The sequence below is a fragment of the Phoenix dactylifera genome, chromosome 18 (genome assembly GCF_051530095.1).
Source record: "Phoenix dactylifera cultivar Ajwa chromosome 18, Ajwa_hap1_PhDact_Kaust_v1.1, whole genome shotgun sequence".
In the NCBI taxonomy this organism is placed as follows: Eukaryota; Viridiplantae; Streptophyta; class Magnoliopsida; order Arecales; family Arecaceae; genus Phoenix; species Phoenix dactylifera.
In genome coordinates, this window is record NC_143207.1 from 13,221,188 (window position 1) to 13,248,886 (window position 27,699).

General features: G+C 46.4%; 1 protein-coding gene across 3 annotated transcripts; it reads right to left on the minus strand.

The window, feature by feature from the left end:
- Nucleotides 1-1,041: 1,041 nt before the first annotated feature.
- Nucleotides 1,042-27,237, minus strand: LOC103723625 (putative glutathione S-transferase DHAR2, chloroplastic). Of its 3 annotated transcripts, none has more exons than XM_088714047.1 (8): nt 26,862-27,237; nt 26,063-26,153; nt 25,804-25,947; nt 6,708-6,825; nt 4,623-4,715; nt 4,382-4,492; nt 4,239-4,309; nt 1,042-1,248 (listed from the first exon to the last, which is right to left on the minus strand). In XM_088714047.1, the coding sequence occupies exons 1-8, from the start codon at nt 27,100-27,102 to the stop codon at nt 1,137-1,139; spliced, it is 981 nt and encodes a 326-aa protein (XP_088570173.1). In that variant the 5' UTR covers nt 27,103-27,237; the 3' UTR covers nt 1,042-1,136. The 3 variants fall into 3 exon arrangements, with proteins under 3 accessions (XP_088570173.1, XP_008812810.3, XP_038975479.1); XM_008814588.4 differs by having other exon boundaries at nt 4,215-4,309; XM_039119551.2 differs by lacking the exon at nt 4,239-4,309.
- Nucleotides 27,238-27,699: the final 462 nt, after the last annotated feature.

The following is a 27,699-nucleotide window of genomic DNA, read 5'->3' on the forward strand; positions in this document are numbered from 1 at the left end:
TTTCGACCCAATGGATGTGGGCCTTCGACCCATTAGACATGGCCCATCTGGTAGTTAGAAGGGCTCATCTTGCCCCATGATGGTGCCAATAGTCCTACTCAACATTGAACCATACCTAAGTTCACCAGCTAAGTTGATGTCAGGTTAATGATGCTTCCTTGGGTGGCTAATAAAAACCCCATGTACACTTTGCAGTTATACTCTGCCTGTATCCTAGTTATTATTTCAAATATTTTGTGTTAACATGAATGATAGGCTGCAACATTCTGCTAGCTGTTAGGTAACCTCATTGCATTATCCATGATGTAAATCAGGGCTTAAAAAAAGAATGGAAATTTTAGCTTTGAGCTAATTCTAATGTTTGATTTGTCGAAAGGTAACAAAATCATATTCTTTTGAAACTATCATTCTTTTGAAGAAACATCAGCCAGTGCTTCGCTATCACAGCCTTTCGAGGAAAGTGTTCTAAACTAAAATCTTTGATAAAAAATTCAATGGTAGATCAAAAATAAAAGATCTACACCATTAATAGTGATATATACTTGTAAATACATCTGGAAGTAATTAAACAATTATATCTTTTGGAGATCTCTAATCCATACATCATGGACAATGCTTAATGTGCTAACTAGAATACATTGACGGCATATTTAAATGGCGATTCCATTTTATTTATCATGATCCATACATGTTAAATGTACATAGATTGAAAATTAGCTAATTTTGATGCTTATGTCATAGTAAAGCATTATCTAATATCATTAAAATATGTATTTTTGTACCCACTTGATGCACAGGTTAGAGAGTAGCAAAACATGCAATTTTTAATTTCCAGACTTTTTTTATGATGCACATCATGATCATGGTATGGATCTTTGATTTAGATGCTCCTCTATTGATTTTGAATCAATAAACCTTTTATCAACGTTTACCATTAAAAAGAAAATAACCAATGCATGAGAAGACCAACTATCAAGTACTATATAGATGAGCTGTTAGAATAAGAATCTATGAAGCAATACTAACATGAACAAAAGCATGTATCCATAAATTAAAACTTCATTGGGATTCGATTAAATTTCAGTGACATTAACATGACATATCATGAAGCATAGGTATACATATTCAAGTGGACATCATCTAGATTTATATAATGGGACATCATCTTTTGGAGTGGACCAAGGATACTTCATTGTTGGATCCCTTGGAAATTTTCTGAAGTTGACAAACGGTGCCCATAACATCAATCTTCATACAAAAGAAAATTTATATGAGTAACTGAAAGATAAAAACAAATCATGCACAGGCTTGTTCTGTGGCATCAATATACTTAATGAGATGATTTTTTCCATAAAGCAAGCAATGCACATTCACCCCATTGTGGAAATCATGGCACAGGCCAATAGAATGACCATGGGATCATTTGTTAAGTGATTTAAAAAAAATGTCAATCTTTGATCTTATTAATAATGTACAATCAACTGTTATCACTCTGAATCTGAGATGTGAAGCAAGTCATGAAAGGCCACATATGTATCCTCACTACCTTGAAAAATAGCATTTTCTTTTCTAGTGGTAGTTATGATTGACCTTGTAGCAAGCTTCATAACTGTGTGCTGCTCTACAAAATAACTCCAAAGAATGTCATAGTGTTCTTCAAGTATAACAATTTTGGTCATCAAAGGATTTTAATAAATAATGAGCTAGCATTAGTTATGTTAGATAAGCATAGATTCAAGTGTACGAGGAACTGTCGTACCATCAGATGGATATCAAAAGAATTTTTTCATGGACTGACCTGGTCTCCACAGTTGCATTTCACATTGTAATCATAGGACCTAATTATCTGATGCCTACAACTTTTAGTCTCAAAGAAAGTATACTAGTATGCTGGCCAACGAAAGTTGCAACCTTGAAAAAATTTAAAACTCATTCAACAAAATGTCAACATGTTGTTGATATCGAATGTTGTTTGCAAAGCAAAATTACATTCATTAGCTTATTTAAGATGGATTCAATCATAATTGAACACTATGAGCAACCACATGATAAATAATTAATGATCAAATATCACTAACCAACCTAGTAACTGGAGTAGCAGAATGTGATATCTTGGTAGGAGATTAATTTAAGCGTGCAAAGACCTATAACCCGGGTCTTTAAAAAAAATAGCAGAAAATGTGGCAGCTGCAAATGTTTCAAAGTACCCCAAGGAAACCAAAGCTATGAAATAGAGGCTCCATTTTACCATCAGAGCCACTTAGAGAATGGCAGGACATTGTGCTGGCTTGGGCGGGTTTGGTAGAAAACCAGATCAAGCTTAGGTTGGCAAAGCCCAAACTAACCAAAATCTAGGTTGCACTCAAGTTGAGATCTTGAACAAGTCGATCCAATCCGGACCGAGAATAACAATAAAACATTGTATATTATATATGATAGAAATGGCACAGAATTCAAGCTCCATTATTATTTTCATATCTCTTGATGCCCCACCCATTTAGACATTCTCCAAACTCCAACCTCTCCTTCACCCCTTCTGCCTCTTGCCTCTGAGCACCCACCAATCTCTAGCTCTAACAAGCTCCATGCCCTTCTCTGTTCACAATTACTCCCCGCTATTCACGTTTGCACAATAACCTCATGCCCATTAGTATCAGGAACCTTCTACCTAAGGCAACTGGTCAGAAACTCTTCGAAATCTTGAACTTGCAACTACTTCATAAGTGATTCCTTAAAGAGTTCTCAAAATAGTTTCCCCCAACCTACCTATAGCCGCTCCCGCACTAACTCCTGATTCTAGCAACCAAGTCATGCCCTTGCTTGCATATATGCTCGACTTAGCCCACCACCTTCTTCGAGGCAGGTTTCCCCCACTATCTAGCCCCACTCTCTCTCTTCATTCCTCTCTCCCTCTAGTGTTTTTACACTCTAAGCCCAAAATTTAGGTCTACCTAAGCCCCTTGACAAACCCCATCATCGCTAATTGCTAGCACCTAATGCTATCATCCCGAGGTATGCTTTCTTTCTACGGAATTTTAGGTCTAGACTAATCCCCTCCGACAAACCACATTACTGCTAATACTTGCCTCAAACGCTCTCATCTCGAGGTGCACTCTCATTTTATGTATTTTTTTTGGATTCTCCCTATTCTAGGGTCTCTATGGTCTCCATCGTCTCTATCTCTTTCTTTCTAAGTGATACAACACCAACCTAACCTGACTCGACCATACAACCAATTTTGAACACAACTTAAAATATTGAACTTGGGCTTTACCTTGGTTGGTAGTGCTAAGTTCAAGATTCTATCATGCTGATTTTTGGGCCAATGATATTTTATCTTGGGTTAGGCTTGGATTGCCCTCTAAGCTCACTAGACCCACCTAAGTTGACCCCTACTTTTAGATACTTTGCATAATTATACGATAGGATCTGCCTATTGTGAAGTTAAACATGCTCTAATAAGAACATAAATAATCAACTTGTTGCAAAATTTGACTTTGCACATCCCACATCACCAGAACGGTGTAACTTCATGCTTTAAATGAAGTTTATGCTAGCTCACAATGAAAGAATTTGAATTTACTCAATATTGGATATTCATGTCTCTGTAACAAAGGCCTATAACTGCATGTTTTAGTAAAGTAAAGCAAAGTTTCTTATTTACAAATATGATGATAAACAACAAAAAACTTTCATGTTGAGTACACATCATTAATCATAACTGACAACATGCAAAATGGTATGTCTAAAAGGACAAATATCTAAAATTCTTAAAAATTAAAAATTCAACATTTTGGAGGGTATCCACACATTTAATGGTCATAAGATGCACATTTCTTAACATGCTAAAGGAATTTTCTAATTTCTTGTAGCAAAAATCTAAAGCCACTTAATTTAGTCCATATTTGCTCTAATATTTGTGAATCATAATCAAGAATCTAATATTTGTATTGCACATCACGTATTTTTAGATTTTTTTAAAGAACAATGATAGGAAGAAATCCAACTGAAAATCGGGCGAAGGTGGGTGAACCTAGGTCATTGATACCGCTACCAACTGTACTAGCTGCATTTCAGTTGTTTTAAATTACCCAGTAATATAGTCTAGGAAATCATACTTTTTTAATTTTTTTCTTATTAATAGAGGCACTCCTTAAGTTTCCCAAGTAATAAAATTTTTATTAAGGAAAGCAAACATTCTTGAATCTACTTACGAGGGAAAGAAGATGAACACAAACATGAACTGCAGATATGTCTCTAAGAACTTGCGCTTATACCATCGCAGCCTCAACCAGTTCAAGATGATAGGCTGCAATTAGAGCATAACAAATCACCACAAATAGTCACTGACTTAAGGAGGTAACAATTATCCATTACTTACCGGAAACACGAAAACATACAAAGTTGCAACAATTCCTCCTGATATCAACGTTGTCATGAAATCCTCCTCTATATTCTCTCCAGTCACGGCCATTGCAGATGATGCCTCAACCTGCAGAAGCACACCCATTTAGAATGCAACATTCCATTATATAAAATTTGTAAACTTTTTGGAGTCAAAGTGAGCAATACATAGAGATTTTTCATGCAAATAAGAAATGGAAAAGAAGGGTTGGTCTTACGAAGGCAAAAGTAACTCCATACTGAAGCATCAAACTGAACTTCTCTAGGTGTGACCATAGAGGCTTTGAAGAGACATTGTGCGAATCCTGCAGCTGCAAAACAGAAATTGTTTAATTTGCATGAAAAATGAGATAGAGAGAGAGAGAGAGGACCTTATCCTTGAGAAGGGAAAAGGTTTTGGACTTGGAATTGAGGAGGAGAGAGGGAGAGGGAGAGGTCTGGTGGGTGGAAAGAACGGATGGAGATGAGAAGATAGAGGAAAAGAGACACCATGAACCAGTAGCTGGGAGGCCACTGGTTGGGAAGCTTATCGCTAGGATTGTTTCGGGCTTTGTCCGCCGATTCTACCCAACGAAAGGAGTATTTGACATGAATGACGCACAGCAAGGAAACATGGACGGGTGGTTTTTCTTGAAGAGAGGACAGGAGAGAAACCTTATCACAATGATTTTATTAGTTACTAAGCTAGAATTATCCGAGATCTCCAAATATTGTACAAGTGCATCAACTTCCCATATAAAGATATTTCTATTTCTAAAATACTTCTAAAATATTTCTATTATGTTTTATTTACAACCACATCTATCACTTTATTACAACTAATGTAAGTTGTATTAGAGTATAATTTATTAGATACAAGTACATAAGCTCAGTCATTTGTACTTTAGCTATTGTTTCTCTGTCTTCTTTTTTCCTTGAGAGGACAATCTAACTAGTATTTCAAATATCACAAGGTTGTCAAATGAACGAAAGAAACAAGTAATCTTCTTTCTTCTAAAAGAAACAAGCTTTATGTATAGCTTGACACTGAGACTTGAATAAGCTTGCTTGACTAGTAAATAAATAGAGCGCTACTTAAGGTTTTAAGCTCAAAGTATTAACAAGCCGAATATGCGAGGTTCTCTCTCTGCTAAAATTGGAATCGGCTTATTGGATATGCTATAATTACACATGGTGCTTATGGAAGATTGAGAGTAGAGGGACGAAGAACAATAGGTGGCGGCGTTACATAGGCTCAACTAACACCAATATTTCGCACTCTCTCAACCAGGTTATCTAAAAAAGTACTGAAAAATCTTTCCCAAGTGAGAGGAGTGAAGAGGCGCCAGCACGCTATAACCAACAGCCTGCTAAAAAACATAATACTATTGTACCAACTAGCATCCCACCCCAACATTGTTGTCCTTGTTTTTCCCCTGCTTGTTGCTTGCCTTAGGCGGACATTGCAACATCTCACATCCTCTCACATCAGCCTCATGATCTCCCTTAACCTCATCTATAGGATCCCCAAAAATTTTGAATTAAAAGAGAACAAAATAGGAGACAAAACCCCTTGACTAACATCTCTAAATTCTACCAAAAAACCACTCCACAATCTCTCTACATGTCTCTTAACAATATCCTTTGATTGTATACCTTAGAAACCTTGAAATTTCTCCCTAAGCGCCAAACACAAGCATTCACAGTTAAAGGAGGGTCATTTGTGAACACCTATTCAGTATGCATATAAGATAGCCTCCTCAGCTATCTAGGTGAGTAGGCGCCAAGCCCTCAGGCTCAGCCTGTCTTGAGGGTTTCCTTTGCTTCGTTAATAGCCCTCTTGACTTACCATATCTTAGGTTTCACATTCTAGATCTTACCCACCCCTTATCCTATAGGTTTTGTATTTTCCCTTACAAAAAGTTGACTAAAAACCTCTTTGGAATCTATGGTGCACTCTCATCTAGATATCCACAGTGCATGGCGACTTTGATAGAAAGTTAGTCATTATCTAGAAGCCTTCAGGGTTAGGATTTTGGTAACCTTTAATGATATCAAATCGTCACAAAACTTGCAAAGTTTTGGGATGATTCTATCTAGTTTAGTACCATAACTTTTAATGAAGTTCAATGATATTAATATCATCAAATAGAGATCTCAAACCTAAACGCATGGATGCAATTCCATCTAGTTTAGTACTGTACCAAAATCGTTGAACTTCCACCGAGAAAAAAAAAGGAAAATAGCAACAGATAACTGCTTAGAAATACATGGCAAGAAAATATATCAAGAATAAAGTAAAGATAAGAACATGATAAACTCACATTTTTATTTAAATGATCATCGAAGGATGTCAGCTCATTAAGTAATGCTTGCTCTCTTCCATCATTTGGGTCTTTGCTTTTAAGAAAACCAATAAATGTGGAGAAAATTTTTGAACCACTGCAAGAAAGAGCATGCAAAACTATAAAAAAAATTAATCATATATAATATCACTTGTATCCTGTTAAATTAACATTGAGTTGTGTAGAACAATGTTAAGATAAGTTCATAAATATCTATCAAATCTAATGCACTAGGAAGTTAAGAATAAACACAGACATCCAAGCTACATTGTCTGCCTGCAAAACAATAAAAAAGCAACCCCAACAATCAGTATCATTGTGATTGTGTTTGAGAACCTGCGAACAGAAGACCTATAAATACAGGACAAATTAATGATGGCTTGCATATGTGTGGAAGGTTCTCTGAGCACACATCTAGCTTGCTATCCAGTTTCCAGAAATAGGACAGAAAATGGAAAATTTGATTGTAATGAACAAATGAAAAGGTATGATGGCATTAGAAGAATTTAAAAAAAAAAATCTGACATTGACTTGGAAGCAAAACTTAGAAGACAGGAGTTTTTCTTGTGCAAAATTTTTTTTGTGAGATGCAGAATTTTTACAGCAAGACGACAGAAAGCATAAAAAGAAGATAATATTGTGAAGAGAATAAAATACAAAGGTAGGGGATTCAAGAGGTGGGGTGAAGAGTGGGAGGGAGTGAGAGAGAGAGAGGGAGATTGGATGGCATAGGAAGGGCTGAACCTGGATAAAAGAAATCTTTCATTCATTCAAATATTTCACATGCAATGCTTTATAACAGGGAGCCATTGGAGTATAGGACCTTTTTTTTTCTTACAACTTGTTTTACAGCTAAGACTCTTGATAACCTAAAATACAAAATTCTGAAACTCATAATACCTATATAGAAAGATATTTAAAACAAAAAAGATAATCAAACCCTAAAAATTCTATGACTTAGCCTGACATCTACTTAAGGTAGGACTTTCCCCAACCAATTCTAATTAAATCAAGGCCTTTTATTGTAGAATAATTAAATTAAGGCTTTAGAACCTATTTTTGAAGTCACCTAAATAAATGTTTAAAATATCATAGATCTTTTTTTATTTATCATCATTCGCTTATGCTACGTAGATCTCATCCTCAAGATCTTTTTGATAATTTATATCATCATGCTCAATTGTGAGATCTCTAGGATTTTTTGAAGAAAAGTAGTGTATAGATCTCTAGGATTTTTTGAAGAAAAGTAGTGTATAGTTTTCTAGTGATTGAAAGATCAGATTATGCAATCATGTGCCACTTAATTAATCTATAGACCAAGGTTTGCCATCTCGATACCAGATCCTACACTAGTACCACCCTATATAGGGCCCAGTTCGGAGTACCGAATGTTGGTACACCTTCTGTACTGCATACCAATTTAGTACCAATATAATACGATACGATCAGTACGCACTAGTACCGACTGGTACAACAAACCTTGCTACAAACAGATGATCAAAGGATTCTTCAATCTAGGATCTAATGGATCTTGAAAATCATGCTGAATCTCAATTATTGACTTCATAGAAGTAAAATGACTACATCATGTGTATCTTCACTATTTCAATCTTCCTTCAAACAATGATGGTCCATGGACTGCAAGGTTCTACATTGAGACATTCCTAACTGTTGCTGGAAATTGGACCCGGGGGCAATCTTCGGTCGAGGAGAGGGAGCGGGAGGTGGTTACTCACGGCGGGGCGGTGGTCCGTCGACGGGCGGCGTCCTCCGTCTGGGGCGATCGGCGAGAAGGAGCGGCTGATTCCCGCGGCTGGGCGACGATCCGACAGTGGGCGGCGTCCTCCGTCTGGGTGCCTGCACACGAGCCGGTGGCCGGGTCTTCCGGCGCCGGCCCTCCGACGCTCAAGTCAGGGAGGGGGCAAATCGTGTAGAGTAGAGGTAAACAGTGCCCGTCCCCAGTATCGATTTTCCAACCCCCTTTTATAGACCGGGGGTCGGTTTACCTGCGATGTAACGGGGCGAAGCCGTAGTACGGCTCGGCATGTCGTTCAGGTCGGCGCTTGGTCAGGCGAATAATTGCACTGATGTCGGCGATGAGGGCGTTGTACAACCCGAACTAGCACGCTACCAGGCGAATTTATTGCATCAGTGTCGGAGGTATGGCCGAGATCAGAGACTTATCACAGTTGACTAGACCCTGCTGGGCTTATTTGCCGTGGAGAGCTGGGAGTCCGTAGATGACAGGAGTCACGTGCATTAATTGTTGAGTGAGCCGGAGATCCACATTTATTGTGGAGTAAGCCGGAGATCCGCATTTATTGTGGAGTAAGCCGGAGATCCGCATTCATTGTGGAGTAAGCCGGAGATCCATATTTATTGTGAAGTAAGCTGGAGATCCATATTTATTGTGGAGTGTGCCGGAGGATCACAGCGGTCATGCGCCATAAATGCCGGAGGGGCGTCATAGTACGGTCTCTGGCCGGACCTCGGAGACGTATAGCCGTAGTAGGTGGCTGACAAAAGTAGGCCTCGGGCATTGGGGTTTCTCTTAGGTCGGAGGTTCCGAGTTCGGGTGCCGACTTCGGCCTTCCAGGGTCGACGATTGTGCGGCTTCTTTGGGGCATTCGTGTCATTTGGGGGAAAAACCTTATTCCCCCAACACTACCCTCCGACTTCCGAGTTCGAGCGGCTTGTGGGCTCGGACGTAGGAAGTAAAGTCCATCGTTAAAGTTGGGGGGCGAACTTCGTCCGCACCCTCATGTTTCTTGGAATTTTCGTGGTAGGACCTGCGCCCTTGGGCGTTTCGAGGTTACTTTGTTCGGCGAATTAATGATGGGGTCCATATCCCTACGTCTTTCGAGGCGACTATAGCGGGGGCGGTGTCTCTTGGATTACCGAGGTTGGTTTGTGAGGCGGACCCAGGATGAGGGTCCTCGGGTTCGACGAGGCGGCGCCTCGGCCCCACAATCGAGAGTTCCCGCTCATCAATGAGCGTGCCATTTTGGGTTTCAAAACGGACACGCGGCATGACCAGGGGTCGGACGCTTCCGATTTCGTGTTACCGGGTCATAATTTCGGGGGAGTGGAGGCCACACCGGGGCTCCACGTGTCCCAGATTTTATTAAACGAGGGGAGCGGGGGTGCCGTCCGCTCATTCTTCGAGGCGATGGGATTCTGTGGACCCATAATGAGGTCCCGAGATCCGATGGGACAACACTTTGATTTCGTATTCGATTTATTGATCCGGAGTGGATGCAGTGCCTCGGCCTCAGAGGTCGCCACGTGGCGCAGCCCGATCGGGGGATGGGAACCGACCCCATCGATCCGGGCCGTCAGGGGGGTCTATATAAACCCCACGAGTCTGCCCTAAAGGTCTTGTTTGGCTTCCCCTCATTTTCGTCGTCTTTTTTTTCCTTGTTTTCTCCCTCAACCGAATTTTGCCGGCGGTGCCCGGAGCAATTTCTGGCAATGTCCAGTAGGTTTTCTTCCTGTTTTCACTAGAGTTTCCTCTTTTCTTCTCCTTGCCAACTTCCATTTTCTGCTCTTAATTTTTACTCCATTCTTCTGTGAGAATGAGTCTCGGTCCCGAAGAAGTTGGGTCGAATATGTCAGAGGAGGAACTGGAGACAATCCGCTCCCGTTTCTTCTTCCAGCCCGGGTTTCGTCTTGAAACCGCAGGGCCGGGGGACAGGGTGACGCAGCCGCCCCCAGGTCGGATCGCGGTTTACCGCGAGACACTCTGGGCGGGCCTGCGTTTTCCCACCCATGAGTTCGTGAGCAGCTTGCTGGCCGAGTACCAGCTCGTCCCGGCGCAATTGGCTCCGAACTCATGGAGGACCATAATCGGGTTTTTGTCCCTGTGCCTCGGGCACGGGATCCCGATCACGGTAGGCCTTTTCCGCCGGTGTTTTCTGTTAAAGAAGAACCCGGCGGACGCAGGGTGGCTATATTTCGCCTTTCGGGGCGGTATGTCACTCTTCCGGGGCGCCCCTTCCTCGATCCACGAGTGGAAGGTGAAGTTTTTCTTCCTGGCGTCCGCGGCGCCTTGGGGGTTTGAGCCGAGGTGGGGACACCCACGGCTGAAGGCCCTCAACAGACTCTCCGAGCCCACGGGGAGGGAGCTGAGGATCCTAGACTCTGTGCGAGCCCTCGGGGGGGGCAACGACCTGACCGAGCTCCTGCGGGAGGACGCCCTGGCGAGCGTGGGTCTGAGCTCGGCGCGCCCCGAGGGTAAGGGCGGCTACGTTATTTTCATTCTTTGTCTTTCGCTTTTACTGCCACTGGCCTGACACTTAACAAAATTTTTGATTTCAGATATTCCCCGCATGCCGACCAGTAACACGTCGCTTTTTTCCCGCCTGAGGAGGCGGGAGGCCGAGGCCGGGGGGGCTAATCCCCAGCCTCGGAGGAGGGCGAGGACAGACGGCGCTTCCTCGTCGGCCGGGACGAGTGGCCCCGAGACGGGGGCCCCTGCGGCCGACCCGAGGCGGGAGCGGGTGGTCAGTGGTGCGAGCCCATCGGCCCCTCCTTGCCCTGCCCCCCTTGCCCAGCGGGGGGAATCATCCGTGGCCCGGCCGCAGCAGCCAGGACCCAGGCCTGCCCGAGGCCCCGAGGCGAGCGGCTCCGGGACCTCGGGTCCGATCGTGCCGAGCTCTTCCCGAGCTTTCCGAGAAGAGTCGGTTGAGCCAGACTCTTCCGTTCCTGAGGGGAGCTCGGCCCTTCAGGACGCCGAGGTCGCACGCTCCATGTTGCGGCGTGCAGTGCTCCCAGCGGACCGGGCCGTGTTCCGGGGGATTTCGCTGGAGGAGGTCGCCGGCAGTGCTTACTGCAGCACCGCCCGGGTAAGTTCCCTTCTTAATTTTCCTGAGTTATTAGCGTGCATACGTGCCTTTCAACTCACAATACCCTCGCTTCTTTTTTTTTTTTTTTCAGCATATTCTCGAGCTCGACACCATGGCGTTCCTCGCCCACGGGTATCGAGAAGAAGTTCGGCAGCTCGGCCAGCAGCTGGAGCCGGCCAAGAAAAGAATCGCCGAGCTAGAAGCGGTGTCGGCCGCGGCCGAGGCTCGGCGGGCGGCCACCGAGGCCGAGCGCCTTGCCGTGGTGGGGGCGCTTGAGGAGGAGAAGGCGGCTCACGCCATGACCAAGGCAACCATGCGCGGCACGGAGGCGCGCTTGGGGGAGGTCCAGGCCAGGGTCGCGGCCCTCGAGTATGAGGAGAGGGCCCTTCGCCTCCGACTCGAGCAACTTGAGGCCCGGGAGAGGAGGGCTCTCGAACTAGCCGAGCACGCCGTGGAGCTCTTCAAAGAGTCGCAAGAGTTCCGCGACATGTTGGAGGAGGAGACGGTCGACGGTTTCCTTCGAGGCTTCGAGAACTTCCGAGAGCAAGTGCGCCTGTACTGCCCTCAGTATGACTTCTCGACGGTCCGTCCGAGGGAGGACCGGGGCTGGGGGTCCGACGTGCGAGCCCTTCCCACCATCCTGACATCCGAGGCGGGAATATATGAGCAAGACCCCGCCGAGCCTTCGACGAGGGTAGCCGAGGCGGACGGTGTCATGGAGGTGGCTCTGGCGGCCGAGACGGACGCTGTCCCGGAGGTGGTGCCCGAAGCTCCTGCTCCCGACCCCGAGCCTGTTCCGGAGGAAGGTCTTGAGGTCATCAATGTGCCGGACGACCCCCCGGATGTGGCTCCCGCCGCTTAGGACTTAGCGTATTTTTCTTTCTTTTTCATTGTATCCGAGGTCGGCCCTTGAGCGGCCGACTTCCAATTTTGTAATTGGCCTTCCGGCCCTTTGTTAATGAAAAAGTATTTTTGCCATTCCGTGTTCATCTTTCCCTCTGTTGTCGTGACCGAGGCCAGGGCCTTAGCGAACAGCCTCGATGGCCTAGCTTTGCATTTTAATTTCCAGGCTGCTTAACGAAGTTGCCCTTCTTCCCGGGCTACGTCTTAGCCTTCTCGGGTTCCAGTCATCCCGACGAAGAGGAGCTCCGAGTCTTGAGTTTTTTTTAGAAAATTTCTCTAAGTCCTATAGCTCGGATTTGGGAGTCGTGGAGGTCATCGCGTTTAACCTTTAGGGAAGTCCCAAGGTGTCGAGGTCGGGCCTTAGCCCTTTAACTAAGACCGGACTAGGTCTGTGCGTGCCGCTAATCGGGGAGTTTAGTCGGATCTCCGAACTTAACTCCAAACTCCTCAGAGGGAGCGCGGGCCAATAGGCAGGTTATTACCGAAGGTTTTCGTAGTTATTGTTCTCGGACTCTGCCGAGGCTTCGGTGAGCAAGGCTGGGGTTTCCAGAGATTGCCTTGGTACCCGTGTTTGGCTGGCGCATTCGTGGCCGGGACCACTTTTTAGCCGGACGTAGGAGTTTACGTCGAAGAGTCAAGTCGGGCACTAATTTATGAAATCCTCTGTACCAGTTTCGGAGACTTGACGAACGGTGCATGCATAATGTAATTAGGAGGTCGATCCTAAGCCGACCCGTTAGAGAGGCCCGACTTTGGGGCGAGATAAGGCTTCAACATTAAGATTCCGCTCAGCAATATGTAAATAAAATTTGACAAGGAGGGCGTCCAGTTGAATGTACCTCTTTCATTCTCAGAGTTATGCTTCGCATGGTGGAGTAGGCTGCTTCCCTTCCTCGTCGACCTGCGGAGTCATTTTTGACTTTAAGGGGGCTCGGGCTTCTCACGGACCCGACAGCACCCGCCGAGGTTGAGAGGGCTTGGGGAGACTTTATTGATTTGTAGCTCTTTGCGAGGTCGAGGGAGTTTGAGACCCTGTGGTCGGACCTCGGGGCACCTCAACTTTGGCCGAGGGGTCTTGTGTCAGGTCGGCGGGTCCGCGGACGCTTTGCTGACCTGTGGTACCTCCCGAAGTCGAGGGAGTCTGATTCTCTACGGTCGACCCTCGGGGCATCCCGACCTCAGTCGAGGGATCATATGTCAGGTCGGCGGGTCTGGGCACGCTCTACCGACCTGCGATGCTTCCCGAGGTCGAGGGAGTCTGGTTCTCTACGGTCGATCCTCGGGGCATCCCGACCTTAGTCGAGGGGGCGCTACGGGGGACCGCGAAGGTACTACCCCGTTGTTGGTGATGAGCGCCACGGGGGGCCGCGAAGGTACTACCCCGTCTTTCCGAAGCGTCGAGGGGTCTGGGTACGCACTGTCGACACTCGGGGCATCTCGACCTTAGTCGAGGGATCGCTCGCTTCGGGGATCGGGGATCGTCGACCGCTCCTGGGGGTCCACTTCGTGGCGCCCCAGGTGGAGCCACCCTTTCCACCCCTCACGGCGCCTTCCCGAGGTCGAGGGAGTCTGGTTCTCTACGGTCGACCCTCGGGGCATCCCGACCTTGGTCGAGGAATCGTTCGTCAGGTCGAGGGGTCTGGGTACGCACTGTCGACCTGCGACGCTTCCCGAGGTCGAGGGAGTCTGGTTCTCTACGGTCGACCCTCGGGGCATCCCGACCTTAGTCGAGGAGGCGCTACGGGGGGCCGCGAAGGTACTACCCCGTTGTTGGTGATGAGCGTCACGGGGGGCCGCGAAGGTACTACCCCGTCTTTCCGAAGTGTCGAGGGGTCTGGGTACGCACTGTCGACACTCGGGGCATCTCGACCTTAGTCGAGGGATCGCTCGCTTCGGGGATCGGGGTTCGTCGACCGCTCCTGGGGGTCCACTTCGTGGCGCCCCAGGTGGAGCCACCCTTTCCACCCCTCACGGCGCCTTCCCGAGGTCAAGGGAGTCTGGTTCTCTACGGTCGACCCTCGGGGCATCCCGACCTTAGTCGAGGAATCCTGCTCCATTCCACGTTTCGTCGTCTTGCGATTCTTCCCGAGGTCGAGGGAGTTTGGGACTCTACGGTCGAACCTCGAGGCATCCCGATTTTGGCCGGGGAATCTGAGGATCACAGACGACCCAATATTAAAAGAGGATTACAGTTATCAAGGTGAGAGAAATATTTGCAGAAAAAGGAGCTGAGTCCATTGTCCTGATTGTTTTGAACCCCTTAGGGTTTCATTGGTAATACATCCGTAGATTCTCGGAGTTCCAGCTTCGTGGGATCAGAGTCCCCTCCAGGGACTTCAATTTGTATGCCCCTGGTCGTTGTACCCGGGCGATTTGATACGGCCCTTCCCAATTTGGGGCGAGCTTTCCTTGCTCGGTCGGTTGAGAAGCCTCGGCTCTCCTGAGGACGAGGTCCCCTACTTTGAAGAGCTTGGGCTTGACTCTGGAGTTGTAGTATTGGGCCGTTCGCTGTTGGTATCTCGCCATGCGAACCCGGGCGATCTCTCTCGTTTCTTCGACAAGGTCCAAGTTGCTCCTTAGCTGGGAAGAGTTGGTGTCGGGGTCGTAATGCTCCATTCTGGGAGAAGGCAGGCCGATCTCCAGCGGGATGACGGCCTCAGTGCCGTATGCTAGGTTGAAGGGGGTCTCTCCCGTGGGTAGTCGGAACGTGGTCCGGTACGCCCAAAGGACATTGTACAAGTCCTCGACCCACTGTCCTTTGGACCGATCAAGCCTAGCTTTAAGTCCCTGCAAAATAGTTCGGTTAGTTACCTCGGTTTCCCCGTTTGTCTGGGGATGGGCAACCGAGGTGAAGCGATGATCAATGCCGAGTTCAGAGCAAAACTCCCTGAAATGAATATTGTCAAATTGTCGACCATTATCAGATATAAGGATACGGGGTAGTCCGAATCGGCAGATTATAGACTTCCACACGAAATCCCGCATCTTTTGCTCGGTGATCCGGGCGACAGGTTCGGCCTCGACCCATTTGGTGAAATAGTCGATGGAGACGACCAGGAACTTTCTCTGTCCGGTGGCGAGGGGAAAGGGCCCCAGGATGTCGATCCCCCATTGGGCAAACGGCCAGGGGGCGATGATGGAGGTCAGCAGAGCTGAAGGTCGGCGCTGGATATTGGCGTTTCGCTGGCACCGATCGCACTTGCGGACGAAATCTGTTGCGTCTTTTTGGAGTGTGGGCCAGTAATATCCCTGCCGCAGGATCTTATGGGCCAAGGCCCGGCCCCCCAGGTGATTTCCGCAGATCCCTTCATGGACCTCTCGGAGAGCATAGTCCGCCTCGGAGGGGCGGAGGCATCTGAGAAGGGGGGAAGTAAATGATCGTCGATAGAGCCTGTTCTCGTATAGGACATACCGGGGGGCCTGGCGCTTGATTCGGCGAGCCTCCATCTCGTCATGAGGTAGGGTTCCGTCCTGAAGGTAGCAGACGATCCCGTCGATCCAGCTTGGCTCGGAGCCGATGCACATGGTAGGCTCGGGTCCCTCCGTGCTGGGGGTCTGAAGATACTCGAGCGCGGTTCCCTTAGGAAGCTCGCTCATGCGGGAGCTTGCCAGCTTGGATAGCTGGTCTGCCCTGAGGTTTTCCGTTCTGGGAATGTACTGAATGTTGAAAGAATTCAGGGCAGATATGAGTTCCCGCACCTTTTGGAGATACTTTTGCATGGATGGCTCTTTAGCTTCAAAATCTCCTTGGACCTGGTTCACCACCAGCTGGGAGTCGCTGAATGCCGTCAAGTCTCCCACGTTTAGTTCTTTCGCCAGTTTGAGCCCGGCGATGAGGGCCTCATACTCGGCCTCATTGTTCGAGGCCGGGAACTCGAGGCGCAGGGCTTGCTCAGCCACCACTCCGTCTGGACTAGTGAGGATAAGTCCGGCCCCGCTACCCCCCGAGGTCGAAGACCCGTCCGAGTGCCGGACCCATGGCTGCCTCGGGGCCTCCTCCGCGGGTCCAGATGGCAGGTCGGGGTCGTCCGGAAGGGTGCACTCCACGATGAAGTCGGCGAGTATCTGAGCTTTGATAGCCGGCCTGGGCCGATATTCGAGGTCGAATTCCCCGAGCTCGACCGCCCATTTGGCGATCCTCCCCGCACGATCCGACCTCTGCAATATTTGCTTCATGGGCTGGTCGGTCAATATAGCTATCGTGTGGGCTTGGAAGTAAGGCCTGAGTCTCCGAGCCGAGATGATGAGAGCTAAGATGGTCTTCTCAAGTTTAGAATATCGGGTCTCGGCATCCCTGAGAACCCGGCTGGTGTAATAGACCGGCTTTTGGAGCTTGTCCTCTTCCCGGACGAGAACTGAGCTCACTGCGGCTGGGGAGGCGGCCAGATATAAGTAAAGGACCTCGCCTTTCCGGGGCTTGGTGAGCAGCGGGGGAGAAGCCAGAAGGCTCCGAAGATCTTCAAAGGCCTGCTGGCATTCTTCTGTCCACCGGAAGTCTTTCGGCCGTTTGAGGCTCTTGAAGAAGGGGAGGCAACGCTCGGCTGACCGAGAGACGAACCTTCCCAGGGCGGCTACCCGCCCCGCGAGCCGCTGCACCTCCTTAACTGTCTTTGGAGGCGACATCTCTTGCAGTGCCCGGATTTTCTCCGGGTTGGCCTCAATTCCGCGCTGGGTCACTATGAAACCCAGGAACTTGCCCGAGGTGACCCCGAACGCGCACTTCGCCGGATTGAGTTTCATTTGATATTTTCTGAGCTTGGCGAACGTCTCGTCGAGATCGGCTATGTGGTGTTCCGCCGCTCGGCTCTTCACCAACATGTCGTCCACGTAGACTTCCATGTTCCGGCCGATCTGGTCTTTAAAAATCTGGCTGACCAGCCTCTGATAGGTGGCCCCAGCGTTTTTCAGGCCAAAGGGCATCACCTTATAGCAGTAGGTGCCCTTGTCGGTGATGAAGGCCGTCTTCTCCTCGTCTTCTGGCGCCATTCGGATTTGATTGTATCCTGAAAAGGCATCCATAAAAGTTAGCAGTTGGTGCCCCGAGGTGGAGTCGACGAGCTGGTCGATGCTCGGGAGGGGGAAACTGTCTTTTGGGCAGGCCTTGTTCAGGTCGGTGTAGTCCACACACATACGCCATTTTCCGTTAGCCTTCTTTACGAGGACTATGTTGGCGAGCCAGTCCGGGTAGGAGACCTCCCGGATGAAGCCGGCTCCGAGGAGTTTGTCCACCTCCTCGGCCGCAGCTCGTTGTCGCTCGGGGGCGGAGCCTCTTTTCTTCTGCTTTACAGGCCTGCTGGTTGGTTTCACCTGAAGTCGGTGGACCATGACCTCAGGGTCAATTCCTGGCACGTCCGCGGGCGACCAGGCGAAGACGTCGGCATTATCCCGCAGGAAGCTGACGAGGCGATCCCTCTCATGGGCGCCGAGGCCGGAGCCGACCTGCACGGTTAGCTTGGGAAAATTTTCTCGTAGTGGGATTTGAATAAGGAGCTCACCGGGCTCTACTTGCTTCTTCCAGGGGGTGTCCCTCGCATCGAGGGTTTCTATGGGGAGTGAGGGGCGCGTCGGGCGGTCTGGCGCCTCAGCTGGTTGTTTCACTGTGTGGGCCGCCATGTAGCATTACTTGGCGACCAGTTGGTCTCCGCGGACCTCGCCTACTCCTTGGCCGGTGGGGAACCGCATGAGTAAATGGCGAGTTGAAACCACGGCTCGAAGGGTGTTTAACCCTGGGCGCCCAAGGATGGCGTTGTAGACCGAGGGCAGACGGACCACCAAGAAGTCCATCCTCACAGTGCTCTCCCGGGGGGCGAGGCCAACTGTGACAAGGAAGCTAGCCTCACCTTCAACCGAGACCGCATCTCCGGTAAACCCGACTAGCGGGGCATTGATTCTCCGGAGATGTCCTCCTGTCAACCCCATTTTTTGGTAGGCATGGTAGTACAAAATGTTGGCTGAACTTCCATTGTCAACTAGGACACGCTTTACATCAAACCTATTTACAATCATGGAGATGACCACAGCGTCATCGTGAGGGGTCTCGACCCCTTCTAAGTCCTCGTTCGAGAACGAGATGACTTCATCAGTACGTGGGCGCTTCGGGGGTGTTCTCTGGGCGGCTGTTCCTGCCGAGGCCCGCCCGATCATGTTGATGGTGCCGGCGATGGGCCTGTTGTCGCCTGGATTTTCGGTTGGTGCGACATTCTCCGCCGGCCTTCTTTCCTCAGGTCGATTCCTCACGAACCGGTTGAGTACTCCCCGTCGGATGAGCGCTTCTATCTCGTCCCGGAGTTGGAAGCAGTCCTCCGTGTCGTGCCCACGGTCTCGGTGGAAGCGGCAATACTTCCTGGTATTTCGGGGAAATCCCGTGTCTCGCATAGGAGGCGGGGGTCGGAAGAAGTCCCGACCCTCAATTTCCATCAGGATCTCGGCCCGGGGAGCATTGACGGGTGTATAGTTCTCGTACCTCGCCTGGTACGTCCGGGGCCGTGGTGGAGACCTCGGACGAGGAGGTGTCCTCTGCTGAGGTCGCCCCTGCTGACGGGGCGGACTCCTCAGTCTGGGGAGATTTTTCTCTCTGCGGGGAGACCGGCTCCTTTGTCGGCCGCGCTCCTCGCGGCGCTTCTTCTGCTTCTTAGAGGCGGGCTCGATTGCTCCCCGCCTGGAGGCGACTGCCTCCTCGGCCTTGGCATACTTCCGGGCTCGGGCCAGCATTTCGGTGAAGTCGGCCGGGAAGCTCTTCTCGATGGAGAAGAGGAATCGGTAGGAGCGAACCCCAGTTTTCAGAGCCGACATGGCTATCGACTGGTCTAGCTCGCGGACCTCCCATGTGGCGGCGGTAAAGCGGTCCAGGTACTCTTTGAGGGACTCCCCCTCCTTCTGCTTGATGTCCAGGAGGGAGTCTGATGTCCGTCGCTGGCGCCGGCTGGCAGCAAAGTTGGTGGCGAACTGCCTGCCGAGCTGCTCAAAGGAGGACACCGTGTTCGGCTTCAGTCCAGAAAACCAAAGCCGAGCGGTCCCTCGGAGGGTCGCTGGAAAGGCTTTGCAGAGTATGGCCTCCGAGGACCCTTGTAGGGCCATGAGGGCCCGATAACTCTCCAAGTGGTCGAGGGGGTCGGTGATTCCGCTGTAGGGCTCCACCTGAGGCATTTTGAATCTCACGGAAACCGGCTCGTCCTCGATCTGGCGGGAGAAGGGGGACTTGGCAGTGAACTCAAAGTCCCCTTCCTGTCTTGCCTTCTTGCCGTGGAGTGCCGCAATCTGGCGCTCCAGATGCTCAACTTTTCGGTCGAGCTCCCCCACCCGTGGGATTGTCGTTGTGGTTTGCGCCGGCCCTTGGCGGTCCGGGGCTGACTCCGCCTCGGAAAGTTGGGGTCTCCGATCGAAACCTTCTCTCGGTAACTCCCTACGGGGAGTAGCCCGTTCTCCGTTGTTGGCTCTGGAGGAGCCATGCAGATTTTGACTGGGGAGAACCGGGCCGTTGGGGAGACACTCCGGCGGGGCCTGGGCCTGCGGGGGAAGCGCCGATGAAGCTTCCACGCGCCGTAGGCCCTGCACGGCGGCGGCCAGGGCCTGGACTTGCTGTACCAGGGCATTGAACTGTTCCAGCTGGACCTGAGGACCTGGGTCAGCTGGAGTTGGGGAATTCTGGACGGAGTGTCCAGGACTTTGCGGGGGACGCCGGGAGACGTTAGAGGCTCCCTTACTTCTCAACTTCATGACTGCTACTCGGTCCCTTCCTCTAGCGCCAACTGTTGCTGGAAATTGGACCCGGGGGCAATCTTCGGTCGAGGAGAGGGAGCGGGAGGTGGTTACTCACGGCGGGGCGGTGGTCCGTCGACGGGCGGCGTCCTCCGTCTGGGACGATCGGCGAGAAGGAGCGGCTGATTCCCGCGGCTGGGCGACGATCCGACAGTGGGCGGCGTCCTCCGTCTGGGTGCCTGCACACGAGCCGGTGGCCGGGTCTTCCGGCGCCGGCCCTCCGACGCTCAAGTCAGAGAGGGGGCAAATCGTGTAGAGTAGAGGTAAACAGTGCCCGTCCCCAGTATCGATTTTCCAACCCCCTTTTATAGACCGGGGGTCGGTTTACCTGCGATGTAACGGGGCGAAGCCGTAGTACGGCTCGGCATGTCGTTCAGGTCGGCGCTTGGTCAGGCGAATAATTGCACTGATGTCGGCGATGAGGGCGTTGTACAACCCGAACTAGCACGCTACCAGGCGAATTTATTGCATCAGTGTCGGAGGTATGGCCGAGATCAGAGACTTATCACAGTTGACTAGACCCTGCTGGGCTTATTTGCCGTGGAGAGCTGGGAGTCCGTAGATGACAGGAGTCACGTGCATTAATTGTTGAGTGAGCCGGAGATCCACATTTATTGTGGAGTAAGCCGGAGATCCGCATTTATTGTGGAGTAAGCCGGAGATCCGCATTCATTGTGGAGTAAGCCGGAGATCCATATTTATTGTGGAGTAAGCTGGAGATTCATATTTATTGTGGAGTGTGCCGGAGGATCACAGCGGTCATGCGCCATAAATGCCGGAGGGGCGTCATAGTACGGTCTCTGGCCGGACCTCGGAGACGTATAGCCGTAGTAGGTGGCTGACAAAAGTAGGCCTCGGGCATTGGGGTTTCTCTTAGGTCGGAGGTTCCGAGTTCGGGTGCCGACTTCGGCCTTCCAGGGTCGACGATTGTGCGGCTTCTTTGGGGCATTCGTGTCATTTGGGGGAAAAACCTTATTCCCCCAACACTAACTATGGTAGTTTGCTTGATAAATCCTTGATCACATGTTCTCCATCTAATGAATCTCTAATACTAGCCTCTTCATGTAACAATTTTTTAGCCTCATTAATTATATGATTTTTGATCTCAGTTTGGCCTTAGGGAGCTTTTTAACACAATGTTATTGCAAATGATTACAGAACAGCACCCATTGACACCAATTCATTGTTGATAGATTTCATCCTGATGTATACTGATGGCAACTTATTGTGCATAAGCCTAAAGTCCTCCCTCATGTACTAATAAAGAACCTCACGCTTAAAATTAACATGATGAAAATGGCAATCAAGGGAATAATAGAAAGGAGATCAAGGAAAAGAAAAGACAAATAGAGTAGGATCATTCATATCTAGTATTAAATTGATGTAGGACCAATTAGCAATGGCCTACGTATGGCCACTACCATCCTATGAACAAATATCTAGCTTGCTATCCAGTTTTCAGAAATAGGAGAGAAAAGAAAAGTTTTGATTATTATAATTAAATGAGAAATCAAATAAACCTGCCCCACAATTAAAGACTTTGCAAGGGTGCCAGAAATGCTGAGATCGAGAAGGTTTAATGGCAATCAGAAAGGATCTAATGTTGAGTTGTAAGCAGAACTCAGAAGATCAAAAAGCTTACATGTTGAAATTTAATATGAGATGGAGAACTCAGAAGATCAAAAAGCTTACATGTTGAAAGTTAATATGAGAAATCAATAAACCTGCCCAACAATTACAGATTTTGCAAGGGTACTAGAAACGCTGAGATGGAGAAGGTTTAGTAGCAATCAGAAAGGATCTAATGTTGAGTTGTAAGCAGAACTCAGAAGATCAAAAAGCTTACATGTTGAAATTTAATATGAGATGCAGAAAAATCAATGTAACTAATCATCAAGTATAAAGAAGAAAATACCAACATCAAGAGAGAATAGGATATAAACACAATAGAAGAGAGGCCACTTGGGGTGGGGTGGGGGGGGGGAAGGGATTGGACTGGTTGGAAGGACCAAACATGGCCAAAAGAAATGTTTCATTTATTCAAACAATTCATGCAAAATGCTTCTAGTGGACAGTCATGAGACCCTTTTATGATTTCTTATGACTTGTTTTACTACGGCTAAAGTAGGAATAACCAAGTAACTAGTCTACGAAATACTTCTCTAGGGCAACGATGGAAATCCTCCATTACTTTTATACAAAGATACCTAAAATTGCAAAAAAAAAACTGACAACTACTACTTAACAAACCTATTTTACAAAATTACCTGAATAAAAGTCTCAAAACTACAATAAATCTAAACTATTTTTTTTTTTATTTACCTAACTTCGACTTCAATAAAATGGAACTGGAAATGTTGATTCAGTAACAACTAAAGCATTCATCACAAGAGCACCCACACAAAATTATGGTATGATAAGGTATTGAAGAAGGCATAAGTAATAATTATAGGATCCTCATCTTCAGTGTTCCATTGGAAAGCTACATCTTATTATTATTTAGTGTACATAGTATCAATGTTGATTCCATCAGAAAAATTTAGCATACATGCCAAGATACATGTGTCTTACATCTGTTGTTATTCAGTGTGCATATAATCCACCAAATGCACGCAGAAATTCTGGTCTGTGTGCATGCATACAATTATATAAATAATTACATGCATATGATTATGTACCTATGTATGATAAATGGCCGCTTCATCGCAATTTCATTCATCCTGGATTCTGATCTTGTTTTGTTTAATTAGCTATCTTGTATTCTTTTGTTTACACAGAGATATGAAGAGTAAGAAAGGGCAAAGAAAACAAGCAATCAAAGGGACAGATAAGTAGGATTTTGGAAGTGAAACAAACCACTTGACCATAGAATTATCTTTCAGAGATGAAAGGAAGGCAAGGGACAGGAAACAAGCAATCAAAGGGTCAGATTCATTGGATTTTCTACAGCCAAAAGAGTTGCATGACAACTGAAACTATCTTCCAGATGGACCGTTCTGCTCCAGAATGCACATGAAAATCCATACTTTCATCCTCCAAAAGGATAGACATACTGCCTGCAAGGGTGGGAGCTTCCACCAGTTACGTGATGATTTTGATCTTTGATTGGTCTTACTAAAGTAAAGTTTTAAATTTTGGTTTTGTCATATTATTGTTGCTTAAATAATCTTGCTCTCGCTTCTCCTAATATTAAGAGTAAAGGCATCAAAGTATGATCACTTCTACATACAATCTGCCAATTATATTGCCAAATCTCTCCTTCCTCTAATAGGACTTATGCTCACAGAGAGGCAAACCACCTAGGAACATGGTCTGCATCCGGAATGTGAAGTTATGAACTGCATTGGCATAATATGCCTCAGTAATGGGGATTAGGGAACTTACAAATTGTTAAATAATGCCCCAGAAACCATATCAAGACTACAACATTTGCAAAAGTAAGTAGAATGGCCTTCATAACTTTCATGTAACAGAAAGAAGGCATTTCGAGAACCATTTGGCCATGTGAGAGAAGACTAGAAGAAAATGCTGCAATTCTTTTTGAATGGTGGGTAGCAACTTGTCAATTTGCCTATGATCAATTTGTGTATCCTTCAAAAAAAAAATCATCTAGTTGTTTTCATCTATATTGTAACTTTTTTGATCCATATGAAAAATACATGCAGGTCATTGGCTAATATAAGATGCGAAATGTGGAGTTCCAATACTTCAGATTTTTGAATCCTACTTCATCACAACCACTTCTACAGATAAGAGATAAGACCTCTAATCCTAAAACCCCAAGAAATATTTCCTAACACCAAAATCTATTCCTTGCATCCTACAGCAAACCTAGAAAACTTCCTTCTTTCCATTAACCCAAAAAATTGTTCACTTCTGCCCTATTTTCTGCAATAGGATAGCAAGCACCAAAAGGAAGCAAAACCTTTAATTGTCCAAACCTGTTCAATCTACCAACATATAAGCAGGCCACCCCCAAGAGATCTTGCATCAGCCAGCACATCCAACATGGGATCAATAATGATCATTTTTTTTGCCCCAATAAACTTCTTGCCTCTATGGACAAGATGAGGGCAAGCATTGACCATGTCGCAAATCCTACCATAGTTAAAGCAGACTGATGTGCGGTTGACAAATGTAAACTACAACAAGAAAACCTCAGTCTAGGAAAAAGCAATTTGCCGAGGTAATTGACTTGTGGATGAGTTGTTCATAGCGAAAGCAATTATTGCAGCTAGGCAGCCAGCTATAGGCAGCACAAATGAGCTTGGGTTTGGTCTGCCATAAGTCAGAAACAAGTCAAATGGCAAAAGGACTTAGGCAGGTTATTTAACTATATAGGACGACATAGACTTCTGAAAATGTCTTAAGGATTCTAGAGACATTGGAAAGAAACTGCAGGAACCACTTGAACTGGTTATTACATTTTCAGATTCTCGTCTTTATTTTAAGTGGATCCGAGACAAATTTGAGATCATTGAAAATAAAATTTATTTGCTTCTCTTTTCTCACAGAATCCTAGATGGACTCAATCAAGTAAATGGTACAGCTGATCATCTAATAAAAAGAGTTAGGCTAGCTGGAACTGCAGAAAATTGCACAGAGATTAGGAAAGAAAAAGAAAAAAAGGTGCAGCTCCTCTCAGCACACTCTCTTTTTTTTTTGGTACATAGCGCAGACTCTTCCTTCCCTCTTCTCCTCCTTCTTCTTTCTTCATACTCCTTCATGATTTCCTCCTCTCCTTTATCCATTTATATTTGTCTGCTGTGAGACAACAGCTCTGTCTGTCTCCTTAAACACCTTAACAGAAAAGGAAGAGGAGAAGAGAATTAGAATAGCTAAAAAGCTGCTGCACTGAACAATCCTTTTCTCCTCTTCCTTTTTGTTACCTTCTTTTCTTGTCCTACTACCTTGCTGCAAAAATTTCTGCACAGCAGATCAGATCAGCATATCTGATAATACTTTGCTCTTATCCTCTTTCACAACCTATTTGTTAACCCCAGATTATTAAATATCTGCTCTTAACTTCTTCCTCTCTCCATACCATAAAGACTCAGGAGATATGTCCATAATCAGATTTTAAACAGCTTATATCAGAGCCTGGAAATCTCTTTCATCATTGACCCTCAACCCAACAAAGCATTGTTGTGATCTCCTTCGCCTAGGTACAAATCAACACATCTCAAATGACAATACCAGAAGGTATAGTTAGATCTAGAAGAAGGAAAACAAAATGAATTCTATATCTAAGGGCTCATCTAACCTAAAGTTACTCGCCCAACCCTATGTCACATGAATATATGGCATGTCCAATATAAAAAGACGAAGATACTTATGTTTATTATGAAACAAATAATGTTAACATCAATATCCGGTGATCATATAACCACTCATATCCATGCTACGATAGTATAATGATAGGATTTGTGACACCAATAACAAGAATTATAATAGACAATCAGATAAAAGTCAAATTTGAGGAAGAAATAAATAAAACAACATAACTATGGATCATAGTTCATCTTTAATATTTCAGATGCCAAACTACATAAATAATTTAAAATGCATACACTGAAGCCTTCTCTGGCGGAGTTGCCAATGGTGGATCAGGGTATTTTTCTTCCAACGACTGGGTGATGATGTCTGAATCAGCAACCAACTTCGCATCAAGTTTGACAACAGGAACTTTACCTTCAGAACTGATTTCCAAAAACCTAATGCAATAAGTCAAAAGTACTGTTAATGGGAAGAAAAAGACAATATGAGGAACTTCAAACTGTTGGTATAGCTTATATTTTTCTTCTCATCAAGCAATAAGAATAGATTTACCATTCTGGCTTGTTAGCAAGATCTATCGGCTTCATGTCATAAGGTAGGTGCTTCTCCTCAAGAGTCACCAAAGCCCTTTGTGAAAAGGGGCCTAAACATTCATATGAATGAAAAAGGTATTAATTTTTCAAATCATAAGTAAAGCAGCAATTCCCTAATACCAAATATTTTAACAATTATACTAAGGAATAGGTTCCGAACAACATAGTAAGATTAGTAGCATAGCATTTCAAATATTTTGCGCACGAACGTAGTTATAATGCATAACTATGTTGCAAGAAACGCATGGCTTTCTTAACAACGTACACAATGCAATGTGTCATATCTGACATGAGATTATGATTGATGGAAATCAAATGGGGAATTCTAACCTCGGCCCTACCCCTTAAATTGCATTAGGTTGCGCATAAGTGGCAATAATAAGGAGCATTTACAATCGATTCATTATCCTCTACACAATCTAAACCCCAAATAAAACGGGAAGAAATAAAATAAGCAACAATATATATATATATATATATATATATATATATATATATATATATATATATATATATAGAAATGGCCTCTGAAAAATTTATACAGAGCATAAGAAACAATGTTTGCAGCAATTTTTAGCACTCTCAACTTGACTGCTAACTAACTAGTCACGAGCAAGCTTACAAGAACTGGATTTGTTCTTCATTTCCTAATAATTCACCAACTCAACAACGAACATAAGTATCAAAAGAAGAGCATCGCATCATACAAACATCTTAAACGGGAGCTTTTAATTGTGAGGAGAGAAGAGAGCGCTCACAGTCGCCAAGCCGATCGGGGACAGTGGTGGAGTCCCTGACGCCGACCTCGAGGGGCGGGTCGGAGGCCGAGGAGGCACGGACGGATAGAGCGCGAGAGGAGCGCGGTGGGCGACGGGGCGCAGCGAAGGAAGAGGCGGACGCGAGAGTCCTCGAGAAGGAGCGAAAGCGAACGGCAGAATAGAGAAGGTAAGGGGACCAGGAAAGGACGGCGGGGGACATGGTGGTGGCGGTCGGCGACATGGGTGGCCGCTCGGGTGGTGGCCGCGAGCCTATTCAGATTCTCAGATGATGATGACGACGTTGCGCGGGTTTATGACCCTCCTTTTCTCGGTGCCCGCGCAAAAATTCACTTGGATAGGTCGGCAAGAAAAATTCAACTTAACTTTGTGCCTCCACAAACTGATTATATTATCTAGAAAATTTTTTTTTTACGTAGGTGTCCTTCTAAATATTAATTTTTACATAAATATTTTTTTAAAATTAATATTTACATATATATACCTTCATAAATTTTTTTTATTGTACAAATGCTTCTAATAAAATAGTTATTCTAATGGCATTAAAAAAACATATTTAGAAAAAAATATGTAAAATATTTTTTATATTTTTAATAAATTGATTATAAAAGGCTAAAAAAATATAAGCTGTGAGAATTAAAAGCATTTTTAGAAAAATAAATATCTTGGTTTTTAGCCTACAAGAAAGTGAGTTTTCTGTATCATATATAGATTTATATTTTTTATCATAGATAGAAAATATGTAAAGACTACTTTCTCGTTTCTCTTATTTGAAATCTCCAACTAAACATAAACCATTTTGTTATTTTTTTGTTAACCA

Coding starts and splice junctions, on each gene's coding strand:
- LOC103723625 (XM_008814588.4), bottom strand. CDS start 27,102: ATGTCGCCGACCGCCACCACCATGTCCCCCGCCGTCCTTTCCTGGTCC. Junction 4,716..6,707: donor ATGATCATTTAAATAAAAAT/GTGAGTTTATCA, acceptor TCTGTTTTGCAG/CTGCAGGATTCGCACAATGT. Junction 1,249..4,214: donor GTGTTCATCTTCTTTCCCTC/GTAAGTAGATTC, acceptor TTTTGTATGAAG/ATTGATGTTATGGGCACCGT.